The sequence below is a fragment of the Ochlerotatus camptorhynchus genome, unplaced genomic scaffold (assembly GCF_037179485.1).
Source record: "Ochlerotatus camptorhynchus isolate MF236.1 unplaced genomic scaffold, CSIRO-AGI_Acam_v1.1 ptg000003l, whole genome shotgun sequence".
In the NCBI taxonomy this organism is placed as follows: Eukaryota; Metazoa; Arthropoda; class Insecta; order Diptera; family Culicidae; genus Ochlerotatus; species Ochlerotatus camptorhynchus.
The window spans coordinates 2,026,086-2,038,237 of record NW_027040495.1 but is presented as its reverse complement, the minus strand read 5'-3'; the positions used below and the strand labels follow the sequence as shown (position 1 = coordinate 2,038,237).

Genomic DNA, 12,152 nt, shown 5'->3' with positions numbered 1-12,152 from the left:
TTGAACCCAGGCCTGTTGGAGTGAGAGGTAATCACGCTTACCACTACACCACCGGCGCCGTTTAAGTTAATATATGCAAAGCTAGTACGGGTCATTTCTGTATCTGGTCACCAAGCAAGGGTTTGATCTTTGTAATCAAGAAACATGAAGAATTTTGGGATTACAATAAAAGTAAAGCGATTTTCTATTTTAAGAATGTAATTTTCCCAAAGTTGATGGCGAACAAGTTTACAGAGTAAATGTTTATGTAAGTAGTTTTAGAGCTAAATAAAAACAGAGATTTTATGGAAGTACTACACTAGGGCATAGATTTACAGATGTAACTAAAATAATTTGGTCAATTGCTAGATAATCATTTTTCCAACTCTTAAACAATAATATGGGAATTGCATCCGAAAGAATCAGGAATTTCTGCCGCATCAGCCTTTCCACGTGGATTCTCAACGATGAGAGCTCCTTTGAGTGTACTGCATGATGGCTTTTCTTTTTAAAAACCGGGTACGAAACGGTAGCATTGATGGACGCCAGAAGATCTTCTATTAAAAACCAACGATCCGCCCTTGAGCATGTCAAGGAATTCTGACTGCTTCACGATTTTTTTATCTGAAATACGGCCTTCAAATCCCTCTGATGTAAATATTATGCCCCCTGATGCACTGATACCTACAACAACCTTCATAGTCTTATGCTTTTTGTAGTATGAAAAAAACATTAGCGTTTGCTACCATGGCAGTAGCATTGGGGTTTTCCATAAAAATTTCATAGCAGTTGTAACCGATTCTATAACATTCCCCAGAATGTACCATTCCCCAGAAAAGAAAATGAAATTAGTAATTTATCACTTTTTTTTGTCATTTGATATTATATTTCAGTTTTATATTACAGAACAGGCGTCCATAAATCAACAGGTCCGCAAGTATCACACTGAATAATACATCTTCTAAATACCAATTTTCTCGATAAATTTTACACATTTGATTTAATATTCTTTTCATGATAAAACTCGCTGTTTCACTTTACTATTGATGATACACTACGTTTACTTTTATGGAACTATGTATTCATCAATTCCAAACCATTTTATAGTTCTTTATAAAATGACAACCTTCAAGTTTTCGAGCACTTCGCTCATCATTTAAAAAGTCAAAAGGTCTATTATGCAATCCAATTCAACCAGTCGAAAACTGTTAAACCTTATCGAAGAATTGTTCGACCTGAGTTAAAGAATTTCTCGTGATGCATGGAACGTTGGACTACCGATTACAAATTTATAACATTAGTCCACACGTTATTATCCCGAATGGGTATTACCCCGAATCCCTTGCAAAAAGCTATTGATTATATATTTTCCTTATATATTAAAAGAAGGGAATATTCCCTTCTTTATCGTATATCCAAAGAATTAATTATTTCCTTTTGTTATATTTTCAAAGAGGGAATATTCCCTTCTTTATCATATATTTAACGAATTAATGATGTTCTCTTTTATATATTGAAAGAAAGGAATATTCCCTTCTTTATCGTATATCCAAAGAATTGATTATTTCCTTTTCTTATATTTTCAAACAAGGGAAAACCCCTTGATTCATTAAGAAGTTTTTCTCTTCTTTTTAGATATGCGATAGAAGATTCCAGGAGTGACTATAATAAACAAAAATAGTCAATCTAATACATGGCATACTTTTCTGGGGAATGTTATAGAATCGTTGTAACCCTCGTCTAGGGTGACAATTAATAACCCACCCTTTTAACGTATTTGCCATAAGCGTGAACCTTGGCAACATACTCACCACTGCTTTATTTGTAAATATTTTAAATTGGTGTTTTCTTTGTAGATTTTATTAGTGTAGGATTAGAATGTAGCGTAAAAAATATCGTTTTGAATTGTCTCGCGTCTAGAATAAAGATAGGTCCCGTTTCTCCTCCCGCTGCAAAAGAAGGCGAAAAACATTAGCAGCATTACATTCGAGCGCGGTTGCAGGAGAACGATGGCGGTTTGTCAGCTAGCACGAAAAACAAGGGAAAACTTACGAACCACGGTTGGAATACGACGCGTTTTATTTGCCCCGTCCGTTTGAAGGAAAAAGGAGAAGTTGGAGTGCCGTTTTCGTGGCGTGTGTCCCCAGGAGGGATAATTCCCGCGTGGAAGTGATGTCGTTGTGTGTGTGTGTGTGTAAAATCTAACCCCCACTGTCCGGCAGTGTTATTATGGAAGAAAACTGCTTTTTATTACCCTTCAATTAAAGCAGGTTTAGTCCGGGAGTTAGAAGGTGTTAGCTCTATTGCAGCTCCAGTGACCCATTTCAGAATGCCTGGTAATTCACGACCACTCCGAGGTCACTTTTACTTACAATAAGCCCCGCATGTTCACTCTACCTTTATCAAATGGATAATGGTATCATAAACACACTTCCAGATTCAAAAAATATTATTTCCAAATCTGGCACGTATATAGTTTTGAAATTTGTTCAACTGTATTAAATCGATTGGAATGGACATTTCTTACCAATTTTGTTTCGAATACCTCTTGATTCATCTGCTGGCAGCACTTACTGGCCCTTACCGGCGACCAACTCGTCTGCCCGCAAAAGCAACAACGCCTAAATCTCAAAGCTCTCCGGACGTCCTCTCGAAAATGCAATCGAGATATTTATAAGGCTGTGAACCATTTGCCGAGTTAAATTTAACTCGTGATTAAAAGTGACATTTCGAAAGTTATTTTCTATGTTCGAAAATCCCCGTGCTATCGATCGACCGGTTTTCGAGCCACGGTTGTCAAAGTTTAACTTCTTGTCTGTCAGAAATAACCATGCTCGGATAGCAGGGTTAATCAATAACTTTCCATCTGTCAAATTTTAACCAAAAGTTAAAAAAATTCGCCAAATGGTTCAGAGCCTAAGAACAATCTTCAACTGGAACGTACTCACCAAATCAATACATCCGGGAGCACATTCCCGATGCTTATTTTTCTCTCGCATGCCCGTCGTCGTCGAACGGCAAAAAAAAGGAACTCGGTGAGCAATTTTGTGATACGGAATTTTCACTGAACATAAACCGCGAATTTGCGAATTTCACCACTCCCAACTGCGAACACGTTTAGAAGCACTTTTGGTACACTTTCGATCAATTTCTTTCGAAAACACAAAAAAAAAGTTGCAAGCAGCGAGCCAACATCAACACCGATTGTGCCGAACTCTTTCACGCACCTTGCAGCGCGTAAAAATTATCACTCGCGATGCCACTAATTTCTGGTCCGGGAGAAAATCAAATAACGCAGATTGCGACATCTCTTCTGATGCTTGCAAACATGTTGAATCACGTTTTCTTTCTCTATTCTAAAACTTCCCGGAAAGCGAGAAAACTACCAATCACACACGTATAAACGTCCGGGAGGCAGAGCGCCAGCGCTAATCCAGCAAATGAAGCCGAAAACTATGAACGTGAACGCACGCACAAAACAGAGAACAAACAACCGTACCCAAAGGCGTTCGAAACTGCAATCCCCCGCGTGGAAGTGATGTCGTTCCCCTGAAAAGTACTCTGGTTCGTGATTTGCATAAGCGAAGGGTGTCGGATCGCCGCCAAGGGAAGGGATTCTTTCGCTTACCGGCTAACCACTAAGGAATCCCGAACACCCACCGTCCTCACTGCGGTGACTCAGCCAGTAGAGCCAGTCTCGCCACCGCAGTTAAGAGCCAAGGAGGGACGAAGCATGCCGAACCGAAGGAGTTTTCGCCTGGGTAGTGCACTGCGGTGACTACCGGGACCATATACGGCGAGTAGTTGGTTCGGTGATTCATCTCCATCGTCGCCGGGGGGGTTTCCGATAAAGGAACCTTGCTCATACCCCCGCTAAAAGCAAAGAACCGCTGCTAGGCAGCTATAAGTGAAGTAGGAGACGCTCGGCACAGACCATGTCTGGAGCCGATGTGAACAAGTAGCAACCGCCGCCGCTATCGTCGAAGGACCCCACCGAGTAACAACAAGGAGAAAAAGGGAAAGGTTAGAGTAGAATAGACATTGTAAATTGCATATTTCTTTCTCTTTTTCTTATAAATCCATCCAAATCCGAACGTCTTCGGGGAAAGTACTCTGCTCGTAGTCGCCCCGCCGAGGTAAATCGGGCCAGCAATAGACTGGCAGGTAAGCCGCAACTTACACACCCTAATGTGATGTGAATAGAACCCACCATCAGTGCAAGGATTACCTATGACTGCAGATACTTCACTGGTTGTAAAGTTCTGCCTGATGGTTTGTTGCAGCAGGGTGAATCAACTTCATTGAAGACCTTTGGAAGACAAACGACAAGATGTACGTCTATCAACACGTGACAAGGGACTGGCAAATCCACGAACCCTTGTCCAGTCTACAAATCCTTTGAAACCCTTAGGCTGCCCCCCCAAACCCAGCATATAATAATGTTTGATTAATGAAATGTATTCAAAAAAGGGTTATTTAGAATTCAGTTAATTCACCTGTACCAGTGTAATTACCTTTGATGACGATGAATTGTTGCTTTACTTATTTTCCAGTTTTCTGGAGCTTCCTTTTATATATTTTTTTTTTCCATTCGCAAACGCTTCTTAATTATTTTTACCTAGTCCTACTCATTTTCCTTGTTGTTACACATTTTCTTCTGCGGATGGGAGGAGAAACTTAAAAACACGTCTGCACTGATGAACTACCGATCCGGTTCTTGCCGCAACTTACACAGCCTAATAAACAAATACCATAAACGAACAATAACCCAAATAGTCGAACTTTTTCACATATGGTTTGGGCCCATGCATTAATTATGTCACGCCAAATCGAGCAAAAAATTTCCCAACCCCCCTATCGTGACGTTTTTCCTATACCTAATGCATTGCTTGTCACAAAATCTTTAATTGGGGCTTCATGTATAAGTGCGTGGTTTAAAGTGTCAGGGCCTATCGATGCCAACCGGTCAATATGGTCAATCTCAACCAGTCCTGATTGCTGTTCTCGAAATGTGCCTCCTCCGGTGTCCGCTTCGTTTGGCAGATTTAAAGATGGTACCCAATCAACATGATCCTTCTCCTTGAGTTTTCTGGTTTTCCGGTTACAAAGAAAGGACTGCAAACTCTGTGATGTTTTGCTGGAGCTTCTCGTAATTTGCAGACTTTCGACCATCTCACCATTATCATCTGAGCGAGAGGGTGTAGTTTCAAATCCGTTCCTCTTGTATACGTTGGGATCTTGAATAGCTTGTAGCCACAGAGTACACAACACAATTATCAACAGCACAATTTATATCCATCTTCAATAAATAACCAACTGAATAAATTCAGCCTCTTTAATCTTACCGTGCTGCTCGCACGTATACTCGTACGAGAAACGTCAACAAGCAGTAAGATGTGTACATAATTGAGTAGGTGGAGCTAGTGAAGAAAAGGAGAATATATTACCAGGTTTTTATGGAATATCAATATCGGCAGCCACGTCGGTTTGTCGGTGTTTCTATTGGATTCGCCTATTGGAAATGTTAGATTGGATCAGATTTTGGCAGTTCATTTGGCTCAAAACATTCTTTTCGCCCATCTCTCGCTCTGAGTATTTCTAATAACAACTATAGACTTCTCTGACGTTTGTGAATTGTACAAGTGTTAGTTCAAAACTTTGGGTAGATTCTAATGCACTAATACTTATAATTTACCCAAAGTTCTGGACTAATACTTGTGTATTTCACAAACGTCAGAGAAGTCTATAGTTGTTATTAGAAATACTCAGAGCGAGAGATGGGCGAAAAGAATGTTTTGAGCCAAATGAACTGCCAAAATCTGATCCAATCTAACATTTCCAATAGGCGAATCCAATAGAAACTAAGCGATTGTTTCAGCCTCTTGCGGAGAATAGGGAGGGGAACCCTCAAAAGAGTGATGAGGGTGGAAATTTTCACCGTGAAGGATAGGAAGAGGAACATATTGCGCATTTCACACCAAATTGAACTAATAAGCGCGTTTTTCCCTCCCCTTGGCTAGTTTTTAACCTGGACGTTGGTGGGCGGGCCTAATCTTATGCTTCATAGTGGAGCGTTGGAGACGGTTGGTTTAGGTCCGGCATCGTTGGCTCATGTCGTGACAGAATAGCGTCATGAGCATGCGATGAGGATTACTGAGCTTCCCCTCTCTGATGAACCATTGCATAAGAGAACCAAAGTTCTAGCCTGAAGTGATAGTATCACCACAGACAAACAGACATAACACTCGCAAGTTGTTCATCGAACAAGCATTTAACGGACAATTTAAAAGCATCGTAGTTGGTAGTACCGCCACTAGTGGCGCGCATAGTCAATCCCCTTGCGTCTGACGTTTAAACACTACCGCCATCTGTTCAGCGTAGTGCCCACCACAGTGTACTCAACAGATGGCGGTAATGTTTTAACGACGATGTTTTACAGTGAGAAATACTCAATGTGTTATGTCTGTTTGTCTGTGGTATCACACTTGTTACTCCTTTATTTGAAAACCGCGTTGTAGTACGCTTACGTATAGGCACTGACGTTGGGTGCGATACTGGTGGGTTTTGCCGCAAATCACTCTTATTTTATTTATTTTTACGCAGATAGATTTATTTGGGTTTGCAAGGGAATTACTATTGAAATATTTCAGAAAGTGCCCAACGGTGCTCCTTCTATTTGCGTGACAAGCTTTCATTGTTGTTTTCATTGAAGCATTACTCAGGGAACAATGTTAAACACCACCATGGTATTGTAACTAATCTTATATATGCTTCATTTTGGTCCACTGTGGCGTGCTTCTATTGTGGCATATCCATACGTAATTTTGTGGGACGATATAGTGGAAACGTGTGAGCATAGTTGAAGCGTATACCTTATATAATTTAAAAATCAGCTAGGAAACTAATTTCAAAGTGAAGCATTTTAGTCACTTGAAGGTGTCACCTGGGTCGATCTAAGATATAATAAATATAGATCAAAGTCAAAGTCAAAATTACTTGAAACACGTTAAATTTTAGATTACATAGCAGTTTAGGTACTTAATAAAGCCTCCCTAATAAAGATAAATAATAATAATAATATTTAATAAAGCATGAGTTATGATTGATTAGGTAAATTAGAGATTTATTAAATTAGACTAATGAGATATCATAATCATCAAACGAACTTAAATAAGAAAATTTAGACAGCCTAATAACATTAAGCAGATTAACAAAAGAGTTAGGATGCGGGGGGTTCGCTTAGGGAGGCAACTAGCCTTTTCATATATTGTCTATTTATTTTGATGGTTGCTTTAAAATATCAATTTGGTATATATGTGAAAGGATGAATCAGTGGGAGATGGTTTTTCGGTTTCATTACATTTTGCAACACAAATCTAGTACTATGTGTCATTTCCTTAAAACCCCCCAATAACCGGCCTCTTCAATCCCTTCCTTTTCCCATGGCGTTCAAGTGGTCCGCATAGACTATTCAGCCATTACCCTTCCTTTATCCTCGGCTTTGGATTGACTTACGCTCCCATTGCCCCACCAAACGCTGCAAAATGAAAATTGAACTAATAAGCGCGTTTTCACTTATTAAAAAGTGTGATAAAATTGCAAGTTTACGACTAATCGTCTTGGTGTCTTCAGTGCACTTATTCCTTATGAAGCAAGCAATAAGCACTCCCAAGACATCAACACGATTTGACGGAAATGTGCACTTCTATCACACTTTTTGCATTTTTGGGACAGTCCAGTTTCAGATGCTATCAGCAATATTTTCACCTTTCCTGATTAATGTATCCACCGCAGGTGCTTGAAATCATCATCCACGTAGAATATTTCGTTTTCTGTATCGGGTTTGCAGTGATCCGGCCATATATTTTAGATGAGAAAAATAAAGGTTTTAAAATTTTTTCCAGCGATTATGATCTTCCAGGTTTTTAATGTGTTGTTATTTCAGCTGTAAATAAGTTCAGATCTGTAGATGATCGAAAGATTGATGAATCTACACGAAACTGCACCAGTGCATGCGACACCTAGGTTTGAAATCCAAAACCACAAAAGTGATGATGTACTAAAAAATATTCCATACGATTTGACAGCTAGCAAAACGTCATTATCAGTTTCCCATCATTTCCATCTGCTGGCCGACCGTAACGTAGATTCATCAATAAGACCACTCCCGATGGAAATTTGCAAGTTTTGCGATAAAATTAACATTTTTTGAGTTTTGGAAATCGTCATTATGATGTAAACAAATGGATTGGATGACATTGCCTCTCAAAATCGACTAGCGCACTCTACATTGATCGATTCATTGATGGTGCATGAAAAGAGCCTATAGAATTTGTTCGAGGATTTCTTATACCATTGACAGACATACAAAGCAGTACCGTTGTACTCCTTTAATCGAGTACCTCAAAAGGTACAATTTGAGGTACTAGCTTAAAGAAATACAACGGTAGTACAACCATAGAGGTAACTCTAAGACCACTGGGTCCCGAAGAAAATCATTATTATTTTTGGCTCACTCAGTACCAGAACAACGGTCCCAAGCAGTCCCAAGCTATTTCACTCACCCCTGCATGTTCTGCATGAATCCACACACCCCTGATGTTATCCGTCAAACTTTCATAGCGAATCAAAACAAACATGGTGTAGTAATAGAATTTCAACTAGAATAGGGTACGTTAATCGTTTGCTTGGGACCAATAGGCTACTAAAGTGGTGAGCCAATTTAAAATCGTTAGTTTCGTATTGATTGTTGGTACAACAGTGTACTTTGTATGTCTGTACAAGGTATTATTCTTACTAGATTGTATTTGAGAGTATTGCAATCGAACAGAAATTCAATCACCTTTATGTTTCGTGTGCTTCTCAAATTCAACTAGTCTTTGAAATCAAAAACAATATTCCAACTCTATTGATAAAATAAAATATTGCGATGCAATCAATTATTATTTTGCACGTAAATCGAATCAAAAATAAAAGTCATGTGAAATGCTGGCTTCTAGCAAGGGTTGCAAGATAATTTAGGTACAAATCCCTGCTGCCGAATTGACCACTTTGTCAAGCAGTTTTGGCGTGACTTTCTACCAGCGATTTCACAAAACTGGACCAACTAATTTCTATTTTTTATTTTTTATGAAACGCACAAATGTTGGCTACTTTTCTCGTGGCTCTAGCAGAAAAACTCTCAAAATAATAATGTTTTATTTCAAAGTTCGAGTGGTAGTGAACGTCATTTTAAATGCTCGAATTGCTTTCTCCGCCTATCTCTCCCTCTGAGTATTACTAGTTATCACGTAATATAGGCTGTCTTACACTGAGCGCTCATGTGTCAAATTTTCACCACAAATCATAGGTATGACTTGTGATATCAAGATAGCTTATATCACGTGCTATCAACTATAGTTTGAACGTACTATAAGCATAGAGGTGTGTGGTATAAGTGTGAGTGCAAGAATTCAGTAAATTATAAGTATAAGTGCGAGAAAGCCGTGTACATATACGATCGCACATCACTTATACTTCTAAAATACCCAAAGTTCTGCACTAATACATGGGTATTCGGAGAAGTCTTTTTAAGTATGTGGAGTTTTATGCGATTGTTAATTTTTTTTTTATCAATAATTAGGTATTCTTTATTAAATTTTAGGAATGTGTACCTTATAGCGTGTTTAAAACAATCGCTAATGAAACATCAGCCGTCAATTAAAAAAACAGTTGTACTTATCAATAAAATTATCAAATAATGTCAACACCTAATTAATTTACTATATTACAGATTAAATTTGAAACCCAACAATTCTACGATCGACTGGGTATGTGCAAATGCGGAAAGCTTACCATTTGCTGATAATTCATACACTGCCTATACCATCGCATTCGGAATCCGCAATGTTACGCATATAGATAAGGTATAAACTGAATGGATTTTCGTGGGCTTGTGCATTTTTTTTAACAAACTTTCTTCCTTTATTCTTTTGCAGGTGTTATCCGAAGCTTACCGTGTGCTGAAACCTGGTGGACGCTTTCTGTGTCTTGAGTTCAGCCATGTTTCCAATGACTATTTGAGATGGTAGTTTTTTATTTTTATTTGTTGGCCAATTGAACTGAGGGTCTGTCCATAAACTACGAGATCTGGTTTTGAGAGATTTTAGTTTTCCCTCCCACTGTGTGGGATTCGTTCATCGGTTTATAAAAAAATACCGGAAACCTTCGCTAAATAAACCTCTACTTACCTCTAAAATATCTGCATAGTCTGTGGAGAGCCCCTGATCGCATTTTGTCGTTTGCTTTTATTAAGAAGGTATATTATAATGTTTTTATCTTTACCAGGATATATGACCAGTACTCATTCCAAGTAATTCCTCCCATGGGACAGATTCTTACAAGTCAATGGCAACCATATCAGTACTTGGTGGAAAGCATACGAAAGTTTCCCAAACAGACGGAATTCAAAGCAATGATTCAGGATGCAGGCTTCAAATGTGTTGAGTACGAGGATCTCACGTTCGGTGTTTGTGCAATACATTCGGGATTTAAGCTATAATTTTTTTCTGTTTTTAATTATTCTAAAATTGATAACTTATTAAACATAAAGTTAAAAACAACGAACATGCAAATAAAATTGTGTCCATCATTGGCCAAAGACAACTATCAAAGTAGATTTATTATTTTTGCTTTAAGCTAAGGTAAAAGCATTAGTACAGTCCAAACATTACTGTAGCTGATAAAACAATCATTGGCATTGGTAGATCTTTTCATAAAATCAACGTTTTGATTGGTACATGCTTTAAGATTTTAAAAAGCAATAATTATACATCCCATTTTTGATTGCCTTAAACCTGCAAAATATTGCATATATCTTTTGCAAAACTAAACCACAGACAAACAGACATAAATTGAATATTTCTAACTGTAAAACATTACCGCCATCTGTTGAGTATACTGGGGTGGGCACTACACTGAACAGATGGCGGTAGTGTGTAAACGTCAAACGCAAGGGAATTGACTATGCGCCCCACAGGTGGCGGTACTACCAACTACGATACTTTTAAATTGACCGTTACATGCTTTTTCGATGAACAACTTGTGAGTGTTGTCTGTTTGTCTGTGACTAAACGTTCAACAGTCCTTCTAGCAACATATTATAGCTATTATAGGCTGACCATAAAAAACGTGACGCAGCGTTCAATGCTCTCTACTAGAAATTCTCAGAGGGGTTCTACTCTTATGGGGTGTTTACACTTATGCTATTTCACTAGCGCGAATGAGCTAGCTGCTAGCAAAAAAGGTCACTAGCATAATGTAAACAGGGCATTAGCGTCTACTAGCATGAAATTTCAGGAGCAACTGAAATTCGTGCTAGTTGGCGAGTACAGTAGCGCGAGTAAATCCGCACAGATGTAAACACCCCATTAACAAAGCAATATTACACTGTACTTTTAATTCACGCTGCGGTTAGCGGTTTGGGACATTGTTATTCTTTCGGCAGGCTCAAGAAGCTTTTAAAATTATATGGAAATTTGCTCACATTATTTTATAATTATTACGAAAATAAACACAATAATAAGGGTCTAATTGATCGATTCTTTTCGTCGATTTTCACTTGTGTTAATAACTCGCTTGGATTAACTTTTCCAATACAACCTGTTACAGCACTGAATTGGATAAATTTAAGATTTTTTTTCGCTTAGCTGTAGCAATTAAAATGGAAAATCGATGAAGACAGTGAGCATGCATAAGGGTGATCTGGTCCAACAGCAAACGCATCGAGAGACGTTAATCTAAGCGATTTAATAACAAAATAGAAAATCGACGAAGAGAATCGATCATCCCGTTTACGCCCTTATGCATGCTCACTGTCGAATTCTTCTTTCCTTTATTTAACGTCGGTCTCTGTTCCGCAATCTAGTGCCTATCACCGACGGACATCGATTGCCATCCATTGACGGCAATCGAGATGGCAGCTTCCACACCTGCGTAGGATATCGCACCCTCAGCACACATGGGCCGGGACCAACGGCTTTCCAGAGATTTGTATGTCTCAGAAAAATCCCACCGACCTCGGCTGGGATTGAACCCAGACCCATTGGGGTGAAAAGGCAGTCACGCTAACCACTACACCACCGGCGCCGGCTAACACGGTCCAAATTCTTCATCAACATTTCAAAAGGGCGATA

General features: G+C 38.9%; 1 protein-coding gene across 1 annotated transcript; it reads left to right on the top strand.

Moving 5' to 3' along the window:
- Positions 1-9,728: 9,728 nt before the first annotated feature.
- LOC135709765 (2-methoxy-6-polyprenyl-1,4-benzoquinol methylase, mitochondrial-like) lies at positions 9,729-10,609 on the top strand (the record flags this gene model as incomplete). The annotated part of the gene is made up of 3 exons (XM_065232183.1): positions 9,729-9,884; positions 9,957-10,045; positions 10,306-10,609. Coding segments are annotated over 3 exons (459 nt in total), but the record flags the coding sequence as incomplete, so codon positions are not given.
- Between the last annotated feature and the right edge of the window lie 1,543 nt (positions 10,610-12,152).